Here is a 25,662-nt window from a genome sequence, read left to right as displayed (position 1 = left end):
TTAAAATGTATTCTGTAAGTTAACACACGTCTTTAAGGTGATCCCTACACTGACAAAGAGCTGATGAGAGCCTTATTATCCAAGTCGAACCCCAGATATAAGTAACACATACTTATATTCAGGGGGCTTCCTACACTGTGGTTTTGAAGCACAAAGATGCAAAGAGGGTGAATTCCTCCAAGATAGAGAGACCGCATAAATGAATGAGAAGCACAATTCAAGTGTATGATGAAAATAAATGCATGCTATTCCTGTGTCTGAGGTCAATATTCTACAAACACCCCTCTCCCAAGAGCGATGGGGAATGATGCTGAGTTCAAAGCTCCGGCCCAGCTTCTTGTATAAATCCCTGTCTCCTTGATGTTGGTTTTATTTGAGAGTTGATTACCCTCTGACAGGCTAGACTCTCTATGGAAGGGCACAAGGTCAGCTGGTTTTGATGGTCAGCCAAGGCATTTGTTTACAGACATGGTGATTTTTTGTGGGGAGTTGGCTGCATGCACCCTTGTGTGGCAAAAGAAAAAAAACTCTTTGGTAATGTGCGATCATCTGGAGGTATGAATCAATATGCCTTATGTGCAAGAATGTTTTCTTGTGACTTAGGCCAGTCTCTCCAGACACATCTGCAAACAGCACGTCCACTGCATCTGCCATCTTTGAAGCTCGGCATTAACACTGAAGAATACGTGACTCCCACACAGTAACAAATGTACAACCACGCAGACACACAGCCAAACGCAGACATCGCTACAGCTTGTGTTAACAAAGTGCTTCCCACTCACAAGCCAATTTGTTTGATTCCTTTTGCTCTTTCATTGTGTTTGTATTGATGTATGAGACTTTTATAGAGCGGTGCACTGCAAATATGCTTTGTGTAATCAATAGACGATTCATATGTTCTTCCAGCAAGTTGGGATCATTGTGATTTGACCTGTTCCATAAAAGCCAGCCAATATGAAAAAAGAGGACATGATGCTGTTTGGCACACAGCAAAGATGCATGGTTTTCCTTGCTTTGCCATTTGAGCCCGAGTGAACTTTCCAGGGCAAAGACAGTGATTCAGGATGGCGTCACTCCTGCTCCCACTTCCCCCCCTCCTCACTTCTTCTCTCACACCACACCTTCCAGATTCCACAACGATGGTCGCATGCTGGACGTCTTTCAGCGGCTCACATCCAGGGAGGGGACGTACTTCCTGCCTCAGGACCTGGAGCTGTCCAATCAGGAACTGAGCTACATTGTCAAGAAGGCGGAGCAGTGGAGAGGCTTCAATGGGGAGAGGCGTAAGGTAAGCAGCCTCTCATGTCTCTCTAGACAATGCTCTTCTCCTCAAACCCAGTGATTAATTGGGCTAATGGACGTTTTCTTAACGAGAGAGAACGAGCCAAAAGGTCACTGATACTTGTATGTGAGATTGGTCTGTGTAAAGGGAAGAATTACAGTTAGTTTTCTGTAACCCCCGCAAGGTTTTTGCCATGTTGCGGCAGCCATGATGGTATCGCTCCGTTCATCAATTCCACGTCCAATTTGGTCAACTTAACGAAGATATTACGTCCGAGAGGATGTATAGGATAGGCTCATTTTATATCATTACATTTTCTTTAGTTACATTTCAGAAAGCTGAGAATTCATCTCAGAGGTCTTTAGCTTCATTCTAATTAGTACAAGATAATTACCAAAACAGAAACTCGGCTAGCGGGCTGCCTGATTAGTCTGTGGAAACCAATTTCCGAATATATTTCATTAAAGAAAGACTGCTCAATCAACACACATACATGCTGGGGTGCATGTGCATATATGCTACACTGGGCATTCTCTTAATGCGGACAGCTAGGTGTCATGGGAATGCAGGATTCCAGTTTGCATAGATGCATGTTCCCATGAAATTGCTACTGTTTGACAGCCGAGCGTAGGTCGATGGCGATGACACAGGGAAGGGCAGTGTATTAGCACCGAGCCTACAGCCAATGTAAAATCTTTGCATAGTGATTGAAAATGTGACTTGTTGAGATAAGGGAAATGGAACACAGTGATCTAACTGCAGCCCCATTTAATTCATTCAGCAGGATTTGTTGGTGGCACACATCGCTCGGTTTTCATGTTCATTAACTCCCTTGCTCTTTGCTTGCACAATTTCATATGGCTGTAAAGGGGGTAAAATGGAACCAGAGACTACAGTTGATCATGGCTTCTAGTGAAAGATGGACTGACAGTTAAGAACTTATGCAGTATTTTTTCTTACAGGGGAGTGAGCTTGAGTAATCCAAAACATGTTTTGTGAGAGCCAAGGTAGTTAATATTTGAATGATGGTGAAAATCTAATCACCAGAAAATCAACTGCCTCTGTGAAAGCCCGCATTGACAAATTAGTCCACACTTTGAAGGACGCTCCCCACAGTGTGAACAGAGGAAATCCACATCTCAGCAAACACATTTAGAGACAGACATTTTACAGACAATTCTCAAGTAGTGATTGACAGTGTTTCGACTGCTAAACACAGTTAATAAATACAGGAGTGTATCTCTTTAAATTTGTCACACAAATGGGAATAATGATTGCAGTTCATCAGTTGGTGTCTGTGTACAACAACTGTGCTTGCTGTGCCACAAGCTTTATTGAGCACCATCTGCCATCATTGAAATCCTGATAATAATAGAATAGCAACCATGATTTCGAAAGAACATACTGTAGTATCACAAGGTGACCTTACTTCCTGTGCTTTTGATTGAGAATCTTATCAAAACTGAGCTGAAAAAGACAGAAGACGATACATTTTGTTTACATTGTACTTGAAAAGGGCACATTTATCTTACATGAAAGTGTCTTACAATTTAAAATGAAACTCCATAACTTTACATATATACATAAAGTGTTAAACTGCTGTTTTTTGGGGGTTTTTTTTACACCTGACTTGTGAGCCTTAATGAACTGCAAGCCTGGCTGTGAGAGGTGACTACACTGCTGCTAATGGGATGGTGATGGACCTGTTTATTGGGAGACAATTGAACCTCCCAATGTTTGGAGACTTTGAAAGAAATTACACCCCCAAAGTTTGTGATTAACAAAATGCTTCATTTAGCCACTGATGGCCTCTTGCTGTGGTGACACTGCTAAATCATCCTCGCATTACTGCATATCTCCCTCCACAGCAACAATTACAGCATACTTCATATTGTCCCTAATTTGCCGTTATTAAACTGATAAAATGCTAACACGTTAACACATTCTCCAGCATGATGAAAATTTAGGGTTATTGCATTTCAGATTTTTACATTATTCAAGCGGGCCATTTTTCATCAAAATAAGATGGGCCTTGCCATTATTTCATAATCATTGTACCAATTTCTCCTGTGAAAAGGGTCACTTTCCTAACTCAGCAAAGACATACCCCTATTAGACTAATTTGCCTACATGCAAATTTTTGTCATTTTTCCCTCATTAACTATTTATCACAGACAGGAAAAAAATATATTCATGAAGGCGAGCAAAGGAGCAGCCCGACAGAGCTGAAGCTAATATTTTGCAACTCTAATGATTTTTTGCATCCTTAATTAGATAGAATAAGGTTGATATGATTAGGTCAGGATGTAGTGTTTTTCATTAAAAATACATTTCAGAAACTGTATTCCAAATGTGCCCTTGCAATTAAATAATGAATCCGATGCATTCCTTATTACGGACCCAATTAATATCAGAGGCAAGGGCGTAATTTTAATAACAGTGGGCCACGAGGCCTTCATTAGCCGAGTGAGAGAAAGGAGGGATGAGGAGAAGGAAAACAAGGTACCTACAGGAACAGCAGCAGTCTGATATTGAGCCAATTTTAGAAAGTTATTAAACAATATACTCTTAAAACGATAAAGTATGACATTTTAAACAAATCGGATCTGGGGCAGAAAGGAACTGCAAATACTTCTTGTTTGTTTTTAACCTCATTTGATACCAGTTGTATGTCAGGTGCCAGACAGGGCAACAGAAAATGATTTAGAGAAGTGAAAGTCTTTTAAGGTTAATGCAATATTTAAGGTAGGTTATAACATGCAGCAGTCATTTTAAAACTTCTTCTGTAGCAACCTATAGAGGTGTTTAAGCTGCATTGGATCACAGGGGGCAATTTGTTGCTTGACTGTGCATCAGCCAGGAAACCTTAAATAGAAACAAGTTAGAAATCTGTCACAGTTTGCCCTTTGCTTGGCCACTTTATACCTGACATTTCCGGGCCTCTTGTACCTTAACTGGCATCACTGGTTACATCACCTGCACTATCAACTATAATGGCAAATAGCGCTGGTGGGACAAGCAGGCTATTCATTATTGTTACTCAAAACCATTGAGCATACTTTCATATAAGATATACGTAAGAAAACGTATAAATGTAGCATTAATGGAGGAAATGCATTTGTGCAGACGATCAGAGGTTTCTCAATTTGAATGTGTATTATCATGACTTTACTGTTTATACTAGGCAGGGTCACAAGCAAGGGTAAAGTTAAAGCAAGTCAAACTAAATGATAGATGATTACAATCAATTAAATTAAAACTACTTTTTCCGGATGTGCTGTGCTGTAAGAAGTTAGCAAGTCAGCAAAATATCTGACGCTGTTATCTCCCTCCAGCACTGAAACAATAAAAAAAGAATCCACATTCAATAACCAACCTGCAAACGGCCTATTATTATCAAACTTGTAATTTTCACAAGGCGGTCATAAAACATAATCTAATTTTTGCTTTCTTTCTCACCAATTAACTTTATATTATAGATTCCTCCATGCCATATGATCATTTGAGTTGCTTCAAGGTTTAAATATGACTCTCAGGTGAAGGTGTCAGCAGTGGAGCTTAACGACTAAGCAAAGAGGGTGAATGAGTCGAGGATCTACCTGTGTGCTCTTTAATTTGATCTCAGGAAGGAAGGAAAAAGAATGAGTTTCCGTCAAAGATCATTAGCCTCAAGTGTTGTGAATAACAGCTGAGAGAGGGGGCATTAGCTCACCCACCAATTATGGCATTTTTCATAATTGAAATTCTTTAAGACTTAACTCACACTTTTAATTCCCCACTTACATATGTAGCAGATACACACCTTTTACATGCGTGGTGTGCTGTTGTTCCAGTCTTGCTTCAACTAAAAATAGTTTGGAGAATATTTTTTCAATGTAATGTTATCCTACTGTGTGGTTGTTTGGGTTGTCACTTGGCAGCTGTTCTATAATACAATCAAAGTAAATATATCTTTACATTCACGATACCTAGTGTTGGCATTTATTTTTGCTAAAAACCTACAGAAGTTGATTGGCAATTGACTCCCCTTGTAGAGCATGCGGCACATGTACTAAGGCTGAGTCCCTAGCAGGGGCCAGGGTTCGATTCCGACCCGCAGCCATTTGCTGCTTCTCATCCCCTCTCTCTCTCTCTCTCTCTCTCCCCCTATCCTGCTTATCTTCTGCTGTACTATCTGTACAAGGCAAAAAAAGCCCCAAAAAATTAATTAAAAAAAAGATAGTTTAGCATGGAGGATAACAAAACCTGTGGAATAAAAAGTTGACAGATTTGAAGGGGAAAGTGCAGTCGACACTACACATTAGTTAGGAAAAGAAATCCAACAAACAAGTCTTCACTTTCCTTGGGCTTTTAGTGCTATCGTGCTCTGAGCTAATACGTGTGCTAGCATGCTCCACACATTGTAATGATTCAGTAATGAGCCCCATTAATTATGTAAAGGCAGTGATGCAGATGGACCTAATTAATTGTCTCCCGTCACCCCGTTGATTACTGTACCTGGAAGGGAGGTGTTAATTTCTGTGATACTTAAGCAGGTACGCAAACTGTTTTGTCAGAGCCACCGCTATGACAATGACAGAGTACAACGTCAGCTTCCCCGCTGCAAAAAGCTATTTTTTTCATGTTAATTCACCAAAAGGAAAGTTTCCCAGTGGTGGTGGTGACATTGTGATAATTGAAGGAGAGAGGGAGAGATTAAAAGAAGTCGGGAAGGAGGGAGAGAGGAGAGAGAGATAGAGGGGGGCTTGCGTGGTGGCCCTGGAGATGTTTTCGCAACCTGATTGCATCAACATTTGCGTACCTCCGTGCCGTTTGTCTCCGTATGTCTAGGTAATGGGTTACCAGCGGGCGAGTTTGGGAACACCCAAGGTGCTTTGCAACAGCAGCATGGTTGGTGGGGAGTAAACCTGTTGCGAGTTAAACAGCCCAGATTGGAGTGGTAATGATAACCTGAGTCTGGGAGGCTGGCTGTTAATCTTCTAAGATGTGTTCTCCATTTTAAACTACAGCAGTGACATGAAGGGACCGCCTGACCACAGAGATACCAGGGTCATCCTTTTTCTTACCAATTACCTTGTGACAAAATAGAACATTTGTAGCTTTAATCTAATTGCAAAAGTTAATTCAGAAATATTGCCATGCCTTTCAAGACAAAATAACATGATGTAAGTACATTTTACAGAACATGAAAAACTTGCAAAATACAGAAAAGACCACCCTGTTTACTTGTATTGCTGTAAATGAGGAGTTTATCATTAAATCAGCACGGCCTCTATACTCTCTGCAATGAAGCAATTCAGTTGAAACTCTATTTACAAGACGACATTGCAACGTAGCACATAACCTGGTTCTTTATTCATTAGTCTTGCTGTGCAATTAGTACAGTAAAGTGAGTATGAGGCCACCCGAGATGCAAATCTGAACTCAAGTAAAGAAAGAAGAAGCTCTGGAGAGGAAGGCAGACAGAGGGAGCAGTAGGCCGTGACAGGATACACAGGAACCGCTGTCACACAACAATAGAACCCTCAGTTCCTAAACAGGAACCCATAACAGCAACACAGGAGCACCAGGAGAGGAGAGGAGCACCTGAGTGCTTCAGTAGCACAGGAGGGGTCGTCTAGAGTCAGAGGGCAACTATTGGCCTGTGTGTGTGTGTGTGTGTGTGTGTGTGTGTGTGTGTGTGTGTGTGTGTGTGTGTGTGTGTGTGGGATGCTTCCAACCCCCCCCCAATAACCTCTACCAAAGAGCAGTGTGGTCAGTGTGTGCGTGCATGTGTGTGCAGTCATGTGCTTAGCCGCATCTATACGGTGTGCATTTATACAGTACTTTTGTGTATGTGTGTATGCTGTCATGCACATTTGTAAGTGTGAGCGCGTGCACGCAAACCTTTCTGCAAGCCCGCATGCATATGTCACATTAGAGTGGCTTCTTCAATTACAGCGGATGGGTGTTTTTTCTGGGTTTTTTTAGTGGACAGTGCTGAGGGCCCCAATGGCCCCGGGGCGATAGCAAAGCAGGCAGGCAAGGACAGGAACGATGTAGCAGCAAGCACAGCATCTACAGTCAGAGCATTAGGGAGCTCAAATGCCTTGCCTCAATATGAAATATGACTGCAAAGACTACATGCCTGTGTTCCTGAAAAGGTCACAGACTTTGCTGGGCAGTAATGTGTGAAAGCAGTACACAGTGGTGAAAAAAGACGGGATACAAAAAAAGATAAACATCAAACACATGTACCCTCTCGCATCCTTCCCAATTCACACACACACACACACACACATATATATATATATATATATATATACGCAAAATAGGACGCAAATTACTTAAAGATTAAGTTCTAAGGGCACATTTACCATAAACCCACCTCAACCTTAAATAAGATATGGGCAGTGAGCTGTTCTCCATTAGTCTGTCCCTTTTTTCAGTCAGCATTGGTCTCTGTGATACATGTACACGTGCCCCTTCTTTTACCTCTGTTTAGCACCTACTGTGTGGAGCAAGGGGCCATACATAATAGCCATACCTATGCTATGTGAGGGCATGGGAACAGTAGGCACTTTTACCAATGTCTCACTGGTTTAACAAACACAGCTTGGATGGCTAAGTGGACAGAGTCAATCACAATTGCTGCCCGTTCATTTTCTTCAAGGTTGGGCTCTTTTTACTCTGGCCAATAGGTTATTCTAGTTCTGTGAGCACAGAACACATTTCACAAGGTGATGCACTCACTTTTCTCACAAACACACCACTATAACATATCACAGCATTTCTAAACAAGCCCTCAGATCCAGCAGCACATCAAGAGAGAAAGGATAAAGTGTTCCAGTACTCATTGGTGTGAACAGTTTAATTACAGGGAGTGTCAGCCCCATTGCTTAATGTGTCCCTCACAATTAATCCAGGGAGAGGATGTCATTATCTACCAAAGCCTGGGCCTGGGCAGGCGTTTCTGTCTGAGGGAAAAGAGGGAGGGAATGAGGGAGTGAAAAAGGAAAAAGCGAGTCAAAACAAGGAAGTGTCTTTGGTTAGCAGCCTGCAGTATGGTCGACCTCCGTGTCACACAAAAGGATCAAGATTCTTGGAGGCTATTTCCAAACATTGTGTTCTTCGAAATGTTTCGGACACATCCCTCTTGTGACTCCGTCAGTGTGGAAGAGACTTTTCCTTCCATTTCTTCATAATATAAAGCTTTGCCCGTCAGCTGTCAAAACACATCCAGCTGGAGGAGGTTAAATTGACGGCACGTTTTCACCACTTTGAGATGCTTCTCCTTATCCTCTCCCTCCCCTCCTTCCTCCTCCATCCTAAACAGCCCGGGCCTGTTCCCTTGCCATCCCATAATGTGAAACAGAAGGCAACAAATTGGACTGCTGAAGAGTGAGAAAAGATTTTAGCAGGAGCTCTGCACACACAGAAAAAAAATGAAGAGGACTTATGTCAGTTCCAGAGGTTTTGCGAACAAACCCTCTGTGTGTAGATATAGAAATATGTAACCTAAAGGTTTTATTGATTAATGTTACATGTGTTGACCAGTAGTATGTCATTTTTGTGGAATTTACTTATGTCAGCTGAAGAAATGTTACAAGGCATCTACTACATATGCAGACATACTTTGAGTACACACAGGGGCAATATGTAATGCTCACTCACACATGCAAAGATGCATATACAGCCTCGGACTCCACAGCGGTTTTACAGCTTGAACTTGACAGATCTGATTCCTTGTGACTGTCCGTCGTTAGTCACTTCTTTCCCCCTTTCTCCCTTCCTCTCCTTTAAAGAGTCTGACCTTGGCCGCTTCCTGCGGCCCGGAGGGGATGAGGAAGGTCTGGTGATTGTGACAGGTGTCGCGTCTTAACAGCCCCACATGACATCCTGAGGAGAGATAGACATTTGGAGGGTTTTTTTTTCCATAAGGCTTTCACTTATAACCTTAAAGAGACAGTGTGTGTGTGTGTGTGTGTGTGTGTGTGTGTGTGTGTGTGTGTGTGTGTGTGTGTGTGCGCGTGTGCTTGTGTGTGTGTGTGTGTGTGTGTGTGCGTGTGTGCATGTGTGTGTGTGTGTGTGCGTGTGTGTGTGTGTGCGTAGGCGTGTGTGTGTGTGTGTGTGTGTGTGTGTGTCTTACCACTGATTCCCCAGCGCTCATTTCGGGTTATTGGCTTGGATACTTATCACCTCCAGCCTCCTAGGCCTGATTAGGTTGAAGCTACTCCAAAGTCACATTTTGGATATCAAAGGCAATGCTCAACTTTGACATATGTCTGCAGCATCTTAATACGAAGCCTGGGCTCCTGAACATTTTGAGAATTGAGCAAACGTCTTAAAATACGTGTGCCATACACCTAAAGCGGAAAATATGTTTTCAAGGATTACCAGAAGGGGCCATGTCTGCAAACACTGAATTAGTTTGGTGTAAGGTATAAAAAAACTTGTATGGTTGTGTGATTGGTCTCTGGCTGCAGGATACTATTGAATTTTTTGCAAATAAGTTTCATTAGCGGTATCTGCTATAAGGTGTGTGGAAGCACATGCCATCTTATATAATATATAAGATGATAATTATAATGATGATAAATATAATTTCAACTTACACAAATGTGTCACTTTGCAATGCCTGCATTTGGCTTGTGTGTGCAGTGGCGGCTGGTGCATTTTTTCAAGTTTGTTTATTTGTATTTGCTAAGCTGAATACACATTTGTTAAAATGAAACGTGCTTAGTTAAGGTAAGTTAAGGTACTTCGATTAGTGCAAAATATTTATAATAATTATCTTTTATTCTACAATGTGTTATGGTGAAAGACCAACGTAAGTGAAAAGTGCAAAAGAAATCCGACAAACCCTGAGACAATAGAAAAACACAGTAAGACCTTACAGAAAATAACTACATTTAATATACAAATGAATACATAGTATTACATTTGAAAAACCCAGTGTCATCAAATAGCTAAGTGAACTGGCTCAAAGCCATAACACTTTGCCACCTTGTGGCTTAAAATGTACTTTTAGTACATACATTTCGCCCTTCTAAGTCACAGTGGTGTTGCGATCTGAACTTCTCTTTTCTTTGTTTGGGACCGCGTGCAGCTAATCACAGCCGCTCTGCACTGCGTTCATATGGTGGTTTACGTAACGTAACTCCCACCTTACGATTTCCCCACACCTGCCAGGTTGACGCTGTTTTGTCAGGACTGTTGCCATTGTTAGCATTGTCACCGTTAGCGGTGCCATTTCGGCTCAGCTACCTCCATGTTTGCTTGTGACGTCAGAGGTGAGCGCCGTGTGCAGACAATCCTAGCCCCTAATTGCTGTTGGAGGGCTGCAGGTTCCATGCGCCCCAACAAGCGCCGATCTTTTGTATTGAAAGAGGGGTGAACGGAGCATGTTATAACAAGAGACAACGGGCTAGGATTCTTGTGCCCCAGGCCGGAAATACGTGACCTATCAATAACTTTAGACAACATAGACAGACATACATTTTATTGCAGATTATACATTTTACTCACTAACTAAATAATATTTACCTTGCTCATTTAAAAAGAATATATACTTTAAAGTAATTTTTAAAGTCAATTCGATGAAGGGCTAGGCTGTGGGGAGTGGTGGGGCGGCACCCTAGCACCCTCTATTGGCCAGTTGCCACTGGGCAGTGTTGCAGGTTTGAATTTACATATTTGCAGTTGGAGTCATTCATTTTATGTTAAATGGTTTAATCACCCTTGTATATTTTCCCTGAGCACACATATTTTCCTTTATATAAAGGTAAACTTTTATGAGCACCAGAACAAACCTGGAAAAGTGATCTCCTTAGGGCCCAGGGTGAGTCAGACATGGTGTGGAAGGAAAAGATGGGCTACTATCTGATTTGTTTACTGTAGGCTGGGAGTAGGCTTTATTTTCTGCAAAGGAGATTAGTAACAGTGAATTATGCATATCTTACTTTCTGGATTATCTCAGGCACTCAGATATACTATCTCACTGGATAATCTCTTTTAAAATTCAGTTTATTCTGACTGTAAATATAGTCATTGTTGCTTGTTTATCTTTTCTCGAAGTCCAATTTGGTCTGTGCTGCTTTTGGATGGATGGTGTCATTGCACTTTAACCATGATTACTCATGTTGAAATATTTATAGCCAGTGATTTTTGCTTTATAGGCTCAGTAATGAGAGGAGGGTGGATGAAAACTACTGTAGCATACTAGCCTTTTTGACACTCTGTGTGTGTACGCGTGTGTGCATATTTGTGTGTCCCTGCATGCAAATATGAATGGGTGGCCTGTCTTGTCCAGTGGTGCGTTTAACCAGACACAGACCTTTGCTTCAGCCAAATCAGGCCCAATGCAGACAGTGTGCATCCATGCCATTTTCAAGCTGCTCCAATTATATCCGCCGACCGTCCACATATTGGCCAAATTTACAATAATAGCATATCTATTTCCATTCTAATGGTTGACGTTGCTTGGCTTATCCATGCATGTATGTCGGTGGTCTTTTATGCTGTGTGGTTCAGTCTGTTCCAAGCCATGTGCAATGTGCTGTAGCCTGTCTTGACCTTGTGTGTGTTGCATAAAGCCAGTGGGTGCTTATGTATCTGTGGGTATATGTGCATGCATTAATAACTCTATTAAGGAGCATGTGCATTTGTGCAATTTGACCCTTGACTTACAAAGCTTGTACATCTGTACTATACATGCCTATTATTTTTAAATTGGTTTGTGTGTGTATGTGTGTGTGTGTGTGTGTGTGTGTGTGTGTGTGTGTGTGTGTGTGTGTGTATATGTATGCACTTTTGTTTGTGTGCCTACATACAGTCTATGTCTGTGGCCTGGGCCAACTCTGACAGACAGGGTGGTGGTGGTGGTGGGGGTGAGGTTTGGAGTGGAGGGATTGACCCTCTATAGCTTAGAGAGCCTCTGCACAGTACACACTCCTCTCCCCCTCCTCTCCATCTCCTTACAACCCTCCCATTCCTCCCTCCCTCCCCCCACTCCCTGCCGCCTAGCCCCAAGCGCCCGCAGGCACTGGAGATGCACGCATGCGTTGCCTCGCACTGTGTGAGGCTTTGTCTGTTTGTGAGCATGGATGTATGTGTGTGTGTTAGCATGTAGATGAGTGTGTGTGTGTGTGTGTGTGTGTGTGTGTGTGTGTGTGTGTGCGCGTGCGTGCATGCATGTGCGTGCGTGCGTGCGTGTGGATGAGAATCTGTGGACAAAAGAAGCAACCATGTCTACCTCTTTTCTCACTTGGCAATAATCATTGATGCTCTATCTGTGCTAGTGTGCCCGCTGCATTTTCATGTTACGACCGTTATGACTGCCTTTTGTCTTGAAATGTACGGAAAAATCGGTGTCAAATGGTAACGCCTAACAATGTTACAGTGATAATATAAATACAAGAGATGGAAAATCGTAGGCTATTGAAATCAATGGTCCAGTTTAAGATACAGTAGCTTCCATACAGTGGTTAGTTGTAAGTTGTTATTAGCAAAAAAGCCATTTCTAATCTTATCATTAGCATATTTGGTTAAACAATCCAACATTCCTAAGCAGTTTTCATTTACATACATACATACATACATTTATATTTATATTATATATTTACTTGATACAAAAGAATGATCCTTTCCCTTTCTTTAGCCATTCATTAATTAAATACATCATGGACACTGTTAGGCCACATCCATTGCCATGTCTCGAGTTGACTACCTTTCTCCTGCTGTACAGGTTTGTGTGAGCAAGCCCCTCCTTTCTTAATATGCTGCTGTGGGATATTCCACAAATAACAACCGGAACTGCTCAAATACGTACCTCAAATAGTCCAAATTTCACTTTTGTGACTCAGATTTGGTTAATCTATGGCAACAACATAAAAATGTAAAAAGATTGGTTTATAACCAGGTGACTTGGCAGCTTATAAAATATTTCAAAGGACCTGTGTGCTCAAAAATACTCTTTTTACATATGAAGCTCTACTTAAGATCCAGAGTTATTATATCATGTTGGTACCAGCCCATAAAGCCAAGTCCATACACAGTTTTTCCTCAATTTATTTCCAAAGATAGCACAAACTCAAGCACCATCCACATCCCCATGCCCAAACTCACCCCCTTGTTCTAAATCTAGCCTCCTTCAGGTATCAGTACGCTCCCCATCCTCAGCCCTCTCCCCAACTGTAAATCTGTTCTCAACCACAGCACAAGCTCCACATCCAGTTCTGTTCCCCATACTAAGTGCCAGAACCAGCCCCATTCCAAGTACCAGGTCCAGAACCAGAACCATCCTCAGTTTTCTCCCAAATCTAAACCTTTATCCCCCACTCAACAGAGATCCAATCTCTTCCCTATAGTCTCAGTCCCAACCATAGTCCTAGCCACAGCCAGGGCTTCCATGTGCAACTGACACATAAATAACCAAGCCTGTCCGCCCGCCACCCAGGCAAATTCAAATGCACCTGTCAAAGTGATGAAGCACCCGCCCGCAGGGAAGCATTGTTTACATTTTCACTCCACTCTTCGCAAAAGTGAGATTCTAATTATTTTCCCACTGTAAATTAAAGCCAAGTGGGACAGAACTACAAACCAAACTGATCATGGCAGTGGCAGGAGAAAACTCCAGCCCTCCCATGTATGAATTGAGTGAAAGGTAGGAAACTAAAGAAAGTGTGTGGATGCTAGACGAGGGAAGGTCAGCAGCTTTCGTCTTTAAGAGGGGAGATAGCAAGAGAGACAGAGAGGGGAGAAAAGGGAGGTATGGCATTCACACAGGCTGCGCACCAAGTCTGCTTCTGTTGTGCTCATTATAGACAGGGTCTGGAGAACTTCAACCAACTTGAATACATTATGCCCTCACATTTCATACATAATAATGTGCCAAAAATGCACTGCATTATTTTTCATACCAATGGACACGGAGAGGGAAAGAAAGAGAGAAAGAGAGAGAGAGAGAGAGAGAGAGAGAGAGAGAGTGGAAATATTTAATTAGTCCATGGGAACATGCAAATGGAAGGTAAAATTAGACAGAGGAAGGGAGACCTGGGGAAGAGAGAGTGCACAAATGGTAATGATGGCTATCTAGTTTGGATCAATCATTAAAGGATCAGGGGGACTGACAGGCCTGTTCGTACCCACGCCTTAGGCTGCTGTCCTGGACAGTCGCCAGCTCGGCTCAGTCTGCCTGGCCATGGAGACTTCTCCTTCTCTCGTCCCTTCAGTTCAGTCACACACACACACACACACACACACACACACACACACACGGACACGGACACACACACACACACACACACATGTACTCAGATATCATACACAAATGCATTCAAGCACACATGTACTGTATACTCACACTCTTAATAAAAGCTTAATATGTAATGCCTATGGATGACTCACTCTGGGCCCTTGTTAGTTTGTGTTTATTAATCAGCAATGCATCCCCCCTTCTGGTAGTGTTTTCAAAATGGTGGATAAAGGCACGCATGAGTTGACTATGGGTGGCTTTGAATTTGCTCTCTAGGTATGTGATTGGTTCCCATTTTGACACTGTGTTTTGATTAACAGTTGAAAATAGCAAAGTTTTCTGCGTGGGGCCATGGGCTCAAGTTTGGGAACTGTTTTGGTTGTCAGCAGGGACATGCCAGACAGCGGAAATGTCCTTTTATTCAATAATGGTCTACTCTAGACACTGTGTTTATGTCCGACATGTCACAAAATTGAGGAAAATGTCAGACATCGATATTTGTGACAGTCAAGGACAAGTATATAAAATACACTATACCTACCCCAGACATAGCTATTACTAGACCAGTCTGTCACCCAGTGGAAAATTACTATTTAATTCCCAGAAACTGTCTGCCCTCTTTTTAGCTGTTAGTTGCAAGTTTAAATCCTAATTTAGGTATGAATATGGGTCAGTTTTTTTTTATATATAACACAAAAGAAAATCCTTTTTTAGAATGCAGTGCATTTATCCTTTTTATCTCTTAGGCAGTGATGCCTATTTCTTGGCCTCAAACTAACATAACTGCAAAGGAGTTCCAAATCCATCTCTTGACAGACTTTATATTTGATTAAACATGATTGACAGGTCAGTCGAATTTTATAACAAGTGACAGTGCATTTTTAAAAAGAAAAGCTTTCCACAGGCGCCTGTATTTAAGTACTGACTGCTTTTATCCTGCATTCATATGAGGTATGGTATGATTTGATTGGTGTGAAATCGTATCTTCTCCCAGAAAGACAGACAGACTATATTTGTGAACCATGGAGCCATGTCTGCAGCTGTGCCATCCCCACTTCCTGTGCCCCGGTCCCTCCCTCCCCATTCTCTATGTGGATTTACTGTAATGTCTACAAATCCTGAAATGTATGTCCCTGCTGGAAAACATGGTTTGCCGTTTATAGTCCTCCGCTAAAAGAAACAAGGCCCGTCTCTCCTGATGCAAGTCAAGGGACTGATGCAGACTCTATCAGATTTCTAAATACAGACCCCAACAATAAATCTCGGCTTGATTGGGTTTGAATTGGGTTAGCTCACTTGAATGCTATCTGCTTAACCCACAGCTGGCCTGTCTGCTCCATGCAGGCATTGAACCTAAATCAGTCACTTAGTGCTATCAAATGGAACAATGGTGGAGTGGAGAGAGCACTCAAGCTAGGGCTAGAAGCCAGGCTAGCACCATAACGCAGCACAACAGACCAGAACAGAGCAGTGTGGAGCAGACAGGCCCTCTAATGCTCTTTCCTTTTTTTGTCTCAGCAATGATGCATCCTGAGAGCCATGGTGCATTGCATGAAATGGCATCACCCAAACCGAACACACAAACACCTTTTCAAGCTTTTGTCTAGTCTTGTCAACTGGATTTCACGTGCTAATTAGCGTAGCACGGTGGCATGGCTAACATCAAAAACATCTATTTTCATGCAAGCCAAAATACATACACATGCACACCACACAGGGGGATTTAAGCAGGTGTATTTAACCAAAGTGACTGAGAGTACAGAGGCTGAATCCATGGTGTTTCTATCACCACTGTACAGCTTGGTTCATGAAATCCTGGTCTCGGGCCTTAACCGGGTCATAGGCACACTTCCTGTGACCAGCACAGCGGGAAACATTGTTTTCTTACTCAGTTCTGTCCACATTCATGACTTTAAATGTTTGTGATTTCTTACTGTATCACAGAGAAGCTGATAGAGGAAGCCACCATAGAGGAAGAGATCTAGGATTTCCTGCACACTCCAACTTGTGTTTCCTCAAAATGAAAAAGCAGCAAAACAACATGCACACACTATCCAAACAGACTGATTGCTGCCTAGCAGAGGTGCTGATTACTTAAGGAATTTAGGTAATCAGTTTCCCCCAGTGTGGGCCGAGGCCAAGCTAGAGGCAAGGCACATTTGAGGCGATTTCACTAATGAGCGTCTTAATTAGCATTGAAGAGATGCATCCCCGCGTCCCCACCTCCTCCTGACATACATACACACACACACACACACACACACACACACACACACACACACACATACACACACACCTTCTTCTTCTTTCTCTCTGCACTCATGACATTTTGACAATGAGGTCCTTTCTACTTATGAGGCTGTCTGGTTTGCAGTTCATGCAATGTCTCTAATTACAAGTGTGGTAATGGCTTCCACTGTTTTCTCGGGGAAGTGCCTAGAGTTGTGTTTGGCTAACCGTTTATAAGTGTAGGGGTGACAGCGATACACCACCAAATTAAACCTCTCCTTCAGCTTGACCCTGCCACTCATGGCCCGCTGAAGTTTGCCTTTTTCCTTTTTCTGTATTTTTAGACAAATCATAATTACCCAGCCAATTAGGGGGTCACCTTGAGTTTTAGAAACTACTCGGAAAACTTCCTCCTCTTTATTACTCCAACTCCATACTGTCTGTGTGTGGCTTATGTGTGTGTGTGTGTGTGTATGCATGAGGTTTTCACTGGTCTGTGGTGAGAGAGTTAACGTTTGCATTATGGCCTAGATGGCTCCCTACAGTACATGCATGTACACATAGAAAACACACACATCCACACACTTAAAAAGTCTCTCAGATACTCACATAGGCATAAAACCATGCACTCACTCCATTGAAACCACTGTGCACGGTTCCACGAGTTGTCACAGGTGCTTCCACGTGTGTGTACTTTCATCAATGAGGGTTAAAATGAGGGTTAAAATTGAAGTTTAAATAGAGATTATCGATAGATAGCCTTATGATTGTGTAGGTCTGAATGTGAGGCCTTGGGACTAATTATGGCATCCTTGAACAGGAGAATGGGGCCTATACTTTCCTGAATTTTGGATTCATGTCGGACAAAACAGTTGTCATATTTTCATTTTATTTAGTGCGTTGCGTAGGGATATGCTAAGTTGCCTTTTAGTTAATATGATGTATAGGATCTACCGTAACGCATGTGATCAGCACGCATTCAGGCCTTCTCAGCAGACACTATCAGAGAGGGAGAGCTTCCATGATCTTCACACATGGATGACTTCGAGTTACATGACCTATATAACATGTTACACGCTCCACTTGCTCCCCGTGTCTCACCCTAATACAGAAGGGCAGCACATTACAGGTGTGTATACCCCAATACATACACACACACACACACACACACACACACACACACACACACAAAGAGTCACAAACAAGCGTGCCACCAGGATTACACATATGTATGCATGATCACAAAAACAACCTGTCTCTTTACCTGCCACAGATCAGGCCCCATAGGACTCATGCACTACTAGGTTTTAGCGTGCTGATGTACTGTACGACAGTGGTGCTTATCTGGTGGCTGCAGTGGTATGTAATTAAAATGAGCATCTCAGCAGTTTACAAGATAAGGTGCAAGCTGATTTTAATAAAATAATAAATAAATGGGTTTTTGATATTGGGTTGTCTCAATGAAATAAAGTTATACCTATTTTTGTGTAGGATGTTTCCCACATGTGCCTACAGTGAATTGTCACGCACACTCAACATACACTGTAGCGAAGGCTGAAGAGTATTTTTACATTTAACCTATAGTGCACAACTTTTTTATAATAATGAACATCCGTTACATTCAAGCCATTGCCAAATGAGTTGCTTCAAAGCTAATTGAGTCTATCATCTCCACAAAACTCTCTCTGTATTTCTCAGTATGGCTATGTGTACAAAATGGTGCCGTCCGGCGACTTCCGCATGTGGACAGTAGTCTATATCCACGACGTTCCACTTCTGGGATTGTTCAGGTGCTGTCGGAAATTCCGCCGGATGTCTTTCATTTCAGCCGTATGTCCGTTACCTTCCTATTTCTTTGTGTTGGCATTTTAAACTCCGGTTGATTTATGATGACTATGGTTAACTGCTCCTCAGATCTCTGCAGGGTAAATCCAGACAGCTAGCTAGACTATCTGTCCAATCTGAGTTTTCTGTTCCACGATTAAAACTACTTTTGAACGTATACATCTTCCACCTAAACAAGTTTCTTCCCGAGGCTATTTTGCTCATGGGAATGACAGAAACTATGCACTATAGCTTTAAATGTGTCCCAGGTTTGATGGAAACCTCTTTGTCTTTGAGAACAAGGACATTTTTGAAAACGCTCCCCTTGTTTTTTAACAGTCATGTCTCTTTTTAATCTTCTTTTGGGTTTGATTTTCCAATGATGCTATTTAGCAGCCCACCTTGAAGCCTTGGTTATCAGAGCTTTTCACAAGCTTTTGAATACACCAAAAAGGAAGACTTTACAGTCCCTGCTCACAATATACCATCATCTCTTTATGTTTCTGCTTGACTAGGTTGCAGTTTACGACTATATCTGGACGATGGAAGAGTCCTTGGCAGACCCTGCAGCCCCTAGTGACCCCCCAAGGGAGGGGGCACCCTTACCAGTGGGTGAGACCAGCACCTATGTGGCAGTCCACACCCTGTACCTGAGTGGGCAGAAACAAAGATACAGGCACTTCCTCCGACAACCTGATGGGGCTATCATTGAGGTGGGATATCAATAATGTGTCCACAAAAAACATTTTCACAATATACTTGAATTTGCAAATGTAGTTTTTCCTGCCTTACTGCAGGACATGTGTGAAACACACGTTTCGTTTGACGATATTCAGTGTCACTTCTACCTTATATTGCCAGTGGGATTAACTGCAATGGTTTTCTGGAGTTTGAAAAGGGTACTTTTAGAAATACACTGTCATGAATGATCTGACCATAAACACACAGAGAGCACATACCTACGCCGAGACAGCTCAATCCTCTAAATCTGCTCTTTTAATAAAAACAAAATACTTTAATTTCCATCTGAATAGACAATTATCTTAATCTTCAAATAATATGGCTTTCTACTGTCCTCTTACTAATGTTTGCATCCTAAGATTAAGAAAACATGAAGAGAGGACAAAGGGAGGGGGAGAAAAGGGGGGGATAGATGAACTGGAGGTTCACATAACACTCTTCTTTCTCTCAGAAGAGAGTAAGAAGGGGAGAGGACAGAAATGGATGCATAAACTAGTTCCTTATTCTGCTTTCAGAACAAGAAAAAGACAACAGTACAGCTCTGTGGTCTGAAAGGGTGAATAACCGTGACAGATTTTTATTTTTACCTCAGGTCAAACCAGACATTGAAATTAGTTCTTCTTTTCAAATAGAAAATTACAGGGTTTGCCTTGAGAAACAAATCAGGACTTAGTTCATAATGTGAATGTAACTCTTACTTACTTCAACTAAGTCAACACAACTCACCATCTTCTCTGTCTCCTCTGTTTGGAACAACCATTTACAATCTCTATGGTATAATAAAAATGCCGGTGCCTTTTAACGCAGTTTAACTGTGCTATGACTTATAATGAAATGTAATTTTTGACAGCGAGAAAAAAAGAAAGAAAAAAGCACACAATGCTGCCTCACTGTGCCGTGCATTGTAATTATTGAAACTTATATTTAGTTCCTCGTCCTTCAAGCCCCTGCAAGACAGGCAGGTCAGAAGCAGATTGTTGCCTAATTAAAAGTAGTGCTTTGTGACTCCTGCTCCGAAGTCACTCCTTCCTTTCCTCAATCATTCTGTCAGTCGCCCAAGAGCAACCTGGATCATCCCGACAAAATTAATATTTTGAAGTTTGAATGTCAGAGGAGTGAGGAGAGTGAGGGGGGGTTATATGCGCTAACAATTAGCTCTGAGGCTCTTTTGCGTTCTAATGGTTCTCCGTCATAATTTGAGTGATGGTGAGCTTATGTGAGTAAACACACAGCATGGTATATTTATTACTGGTGTCTGGGTGTGTATGCGCATGTAGCCTCTAGACCTGTGCATAGCAGATGAGACATCTGGGTGGATTGTTCATAGCCAAACTGCACACACTCATTGACACAGACAAACACACACAAATCTGTGGGGAGAAAAAAAAAAAATGTTATAATGGTATACAAAAAAAAACATAAACACACGAATGCAGATGCCGACACAAATTTACTACACCCATAACCCCCCGACGCACTAAACATTAGCACACTGAGAGAAAAAGAATACATTCCTGCCATTGCTGCTGTGCTGACTCTCCATTCTTTAAACAGTGAAGGGAGTTTCATAGAGTCCACCTTAAGTGAAAGATAGGTGCTATTGTCCTTGGAAAACACATACACATACTCTAGCTTTCTGTTGCTTTTCTCTTTTCTCACACACACACACACACACACACACACACTGTGTCCCTTGGGTGTTGCTGTCTGTTCCTCGCAACTTAACAGTCAGGGACCTCCAGTAGCAAAAGATGCCAATGGCATCCTCTTTCACCCGCTGGTAGTGAGGGGCGATAACACCGATGCTCAGCATCGCCGAGAGAGCACTATGCCATTCCTCTTTGCCTCGCAGCGCGGACCCCCTCTTTACATATTCAAAACTAATCCTCCCCTGAATATATAGACTGGTTTTATGTATAGAGCAAGATCCAGGAATCACCAAAGGGCATCCCCAGCACTGGGAAGAACACTTGAGCTGATTTTATTAGTGCTTTATATAATTCTGGCAGCGATACACACACTGCGACAGGGTGCTGTGTACAAACTGGCCTTCAGATGTAAGGTGACAGCTCCTCAGAGAGAAATAACAGCTGTGCAGGCACTTCGACAAAAATTAAATAGATAAAAAAAATATATAGAATCAAATAGAAAAAGGCTCTACTATGAGATGCAGTGACCACAGTAATGCAGAGAAGTCCCCCTCTGTTCTTAGATTTATGACATTTTAAAGCAATTTTATGTGGTTTCCTGTATAGGCTTATTACTTTATTCACTTATCCAAATAATAGCATGTTTTATGGTGATGTGGTTTCACTGCTGTGTTACTAGACTAAGTATTATGTAGCATGACTCCTGTTTGAGCAATAAATGTAATTTGTTTTACTTTAAGACGAATATGCTGAGGTATATTTGACATTTCCACACAGGCTTTATTGCAACATATCGACGTATTATTACTTTTGTTTTCAACATTTAAATTTAGAACATAGGCGCACAATATATATTTTTTCTATATCATTATTAGTAGTAGTATCTACAATATATGTGTTGTTTTTTCATGTTCTGTTTTGAAATCTTAATATTCAGTGTAAATGGCACTTGAAATAGGAGACGACAGTGACAAAAAAATGTCATTTGACTGTGTCATAATGTGACTCCATCTCTGTCCCAGTTAGTTAAAAGACTAATCCTACTTAAGAAGTCTGTTTCCATTTACTGAGGAAATATTGACGGATGGCTCATTTTCTTTAAAGAGCTCTGTGTTCTCAGGCAGTGTCCTGGACACCAATGCCTCGAAGGACTTGCTCCTCCCTTAGACTAACATGACCACAGCTCCAGGGACCAGCTTCTTTGCATAATACCCACAAATTTACATCCAAAATGTGTCTAAACGAACACCTTAAAAAGCAAGTCCTGGAAGAAGTGCCCTGAGCTATAGACACTGTTAGACTCTGTTTGAACGGAAAAGAACAGTGAGGTGTGTCCTGTTTGAAACTGAGCAAGAGTCATGCACAACTAATATTTCTGCTGTTTATTCAGCCATTATTGAACCAGCAATGTTGACTTAAAGTTTCTTCAGTTTTTGCTGCATCGTTAGCAAGAAGTAAGAATGTAGTGGAAGGAGTCAATTCTGAGTTGTGGATGTGTAGTAAAAAAATATAACGATAATGAAGTCTTTATTGACTTGTATATTGAATTATGTTTAAAGAAAGTTAATATTAATGATCCATCATATGCTCTCATTTAGCGTGTTGCCTAAGGCAGGTGTTTGTAATATTGACCATGTTGAAGATATCTTCTCGCTGAATCACAACAATGCAAAAATGTTAAAGCTACGTTCCCATCAGTGTGCTCCAATAAAAGACATTAAAGGTAAAGTGAGGTGTAGCTTTTCAAACACTCATTACCTATAAACAGATGTTCCCCAGCTGCCAACCCGAAAATGCATTGCTGACAACAACTGTTAGGGCCGAAATTATGCAGGGAAATGCATCTATATAACCTAGGACCTTCAGATAAGGCCTCATAACCACTCTGTCTGAGGAAACAAGATGGCTGATGAAGAAATTAATGCAGGCAAAGTCATTATCTTCCCTCCTAAAACCACAGTGGGTTTATGTCCCTCTGTGTCGTTTTTTTCTCCGGGGCTAGCATTTAAGTGTCGTTGGACTTATAAAAAGATAGGACAAGCCAACTGTGCCCCTTTTGTCTCCTTTCCTCCATATGGAAGGCAGCAGCATATGCAAGAACTGGCTCAGCTTCTGTAAAACTTCCATTAAAGATGCACAACTAAGGCTCTGCCAGCTTGAATATTACCTCTCTCCGCAAATTATTTATGGCTCGGAAAAAACGCTGATGATGAGCATCTCCAGCGACTTGCATAAATAAAAACACTTTTCTCGGCAATTTCAGCTCTGCTTTCTTTTTCTCCTTTTTTTCTTTTTTTTTTGGGGGGGGGGGTGTTGTGCTTAACTATTTGTAGAAACAAAAGCTATGCAGTTCATTCACATAAACTGCAGTTTATTCACATAAACTGCATAGTGAGGTTTTAACTGTATCACATGTAATCATCTTAACCTCAGCAGGAAGGAGTGTGCTGTATTATGCATGGTTTGTATAATTAGGAGAGGATATCCCCTTATAGTTTGTGGATTTGTCTAATAACAGTGACAAAGCTGATAAATACGATGATAATAATGACAGTTGATGAAGATCAGAGAATATGAGAAATTGAAGGCAGAGCGCAGAGGATTGCTTCCATAAGGGACACCTCATCATCGTGATATGACATCAAATCTCTTATTAACGAGGAGCCTTTGTCTTGGCTTTGCATGACTCAGCCCACCGTCCGTCTACAACTCTTCGCCGGACCAATATTGACCTAATTTAGCATGCACAGAATATGAAGAAGTTAACCTTTGGAAAAAAACACCTTGCAGCAACATTAATTGACAAACCGCATCAATTCTCCCTCCTACCCCTCTTTTGTAATTACTCTGCCGCACGTTTGATTGCCGCTGCGGAGCTGAGGACCCACGCTTCATTTGCTGTGAGGTCATCAGCAGCCCTCAGAAATATGAATATGATTTATACAGGAAGTGAGTGTGCTATGTATGCTGTGTGTGTGTGTGTGTGTGTGTGTGTGTGTGTGTGTGTGTGTGTGTGTGTGTCTACGAAAGACACAGAGAAGGAGAGAGAGAAGGGGGGGGAGATGTCCTTGGCTATGTACTGTATGTTGCATGAGGAGATTAATTCCTCCCTGGCAGCCATATCTGCTTAGCAGGAGGACTTCTCCAAAGTACACCGCATGTAATTATCTGGCAAGTTTATACTAGTTTTTAGATAAAGAAGCACTCTGTGGCACATTTTTCAAGTTTGCTCAATTGCTGCTCTATCTGTGTAATTTGCAACTTTAGAAAAGTGCCAGCCTACTATTTTTGACATGTCTACTTGATGCTGTTATGAAATATAGAACTCAAGATGTGTGGAAAGAATGCAGAAGCAATTTTGACTTACCCCATCATTGTATTACATTTCCTGGTCATTATTTATGTAACACAATTTCACTGAAGGTATTTTCTTCATACATGTATGGTAAAAATATATATGACAGATTTACAAGCTATCATTTTTTCATGGCTTATACCAGTGCGATTTAAGTTGCATTTCATATCACTGTACACAAGTAGGCCAACCCAGAGTTGTGAGAGCTGTTTCCCCTCTGGGACTGGAGGTAGTGTGTCATAAAAAGTCTCCATTTCTGCTTCTCCTCCAAGTTCACTCTAAGCACCAGGACAGAGGTAGAGACTATGCATGACAACACTACTCGCAGGCCTTGAGGAAAATAGCAGTTCTCCTGCCAATCTCAGTCACTGTCATCCAAGTTCAACCTGTACTTTCAGATGCTTGATGCATATGGCCCCTGGGGTCACCTGAAACAGTTGTTGTACTGTCCATTTATTGTTAAGTTTCCGTTCATGTTGCCTTGCTTGACTCTTACACATGTTGTGTTTTTCTGAAGGTGATTGGTGACATGGAAGGGGTGGATCATGCAACCAGGATACTGCCCGGCCCAGGTCAGGGCTCTGCCAATCAGAGAGCGGACAAGGAAGGTGCCAGTGCTGCACAGCAGCTACGGAAACGGAAGAAACTATTTGGGCGTGAGTGTTTTTGAGGGTACACAAAGTAACCATTCAGTAGTCCTTGTCACCTCATCTCACACACATGTGACTCTCTTACCTGCTGTTTGTTTAGCAGAATTTACACAGTTTCATCAGGTGTTTCGTTCCCTCAGGGTCCCATCGCGTTGAGCCAGTAGGAGGAAGCGGGTGTGGCTCCAGTTTTGCACTCCAAGACCTCAACCAATGATATCAAAGCAAAGGAAGACATAGTTGGACCCTAAACTTATGTAAGTCATCTTAGTCTGTTAGTTAGTTCTGACTTGAAGTCTCTGCAAAATACTGCAGTAGTTATCACATTTCTTGAATACTTGAATGATTGAATGATACCTTTGTATAGTTGTGGAATTCAAATATTATAAACTGACTTTTTCTCAGTTGTAAGTAGCTCAACACTGATTAATAATGCTGCCATCAGCTGTAAAATGTGGTGTAAAAGATCTCATGAACTACTTTCTTTCGAAATGTATTATGTATGAAAAAAAACTAAAATATGTAATAAATTTACATTGATATGTATGTCAAGAACTTTCTGGGTATTATATATGGATTTGGTAGCCCCTGTGGACAAAAGAGGTATTGTTTCCATGAGCGTCAACGCCTCCTGTTTTAAAGTGCTCAAATTATGCTTAATTTAGTTTAATTTTCAAAAAACACCATATTTTTGTTCTGTT

At 41.7% G+C, this 25,662-nt stretch overlaps 1 protein-coding gene across 1 annotated transcript in view; it reads left to right on the top strand.

Moving 5' to 3' along the window:
* ofcc1 (orofacial cleft 1 candidate 1) overlaps window positions 1-25,178 on the top strand; it is a 95,933-nt gene extending 70,755 nt beyond the window's left edge. The window contains exons 20-23 of the mRNA XM_078281261.1: window positions 1,129-1,288; window positions 19,085-19,282; window positions 24,832-24,970; window positions 25,105-25,178. Of these exons, the coding sequence (XP_078137387.1) occupies window positions 1,129-1,288; window positions 19,085-19,282; window positions 24,832-24,970; window positions 25,105-25,178 (571 nt within the window). The remainder of the gene's footprint in view (window positions 1-1,128; window positions 1,289-19,084; window positions 19,283-24,831; window positions 24,971-25,104) is intronic.
* Window positions 25,179-25,662: the final 484 nt, after the last annotated feature.

The sequence above is a fragment of the Sander vitreus genome, chromosome 22, assembly GCF_031162955.1.
Source record: "Sander vitreus isolate 19-12246 chromosome 22, sanVit1, whole genome shotgun sequence".
Lineage (NCBI taxonomy): Eukaryota > Metazoa > Chordata > Actinopteri > Perciformes > Percidae > Sander > Sander vitreus.
This window is presented reverse-complemented; position numbering and strand designations above follow the sequence as displayed.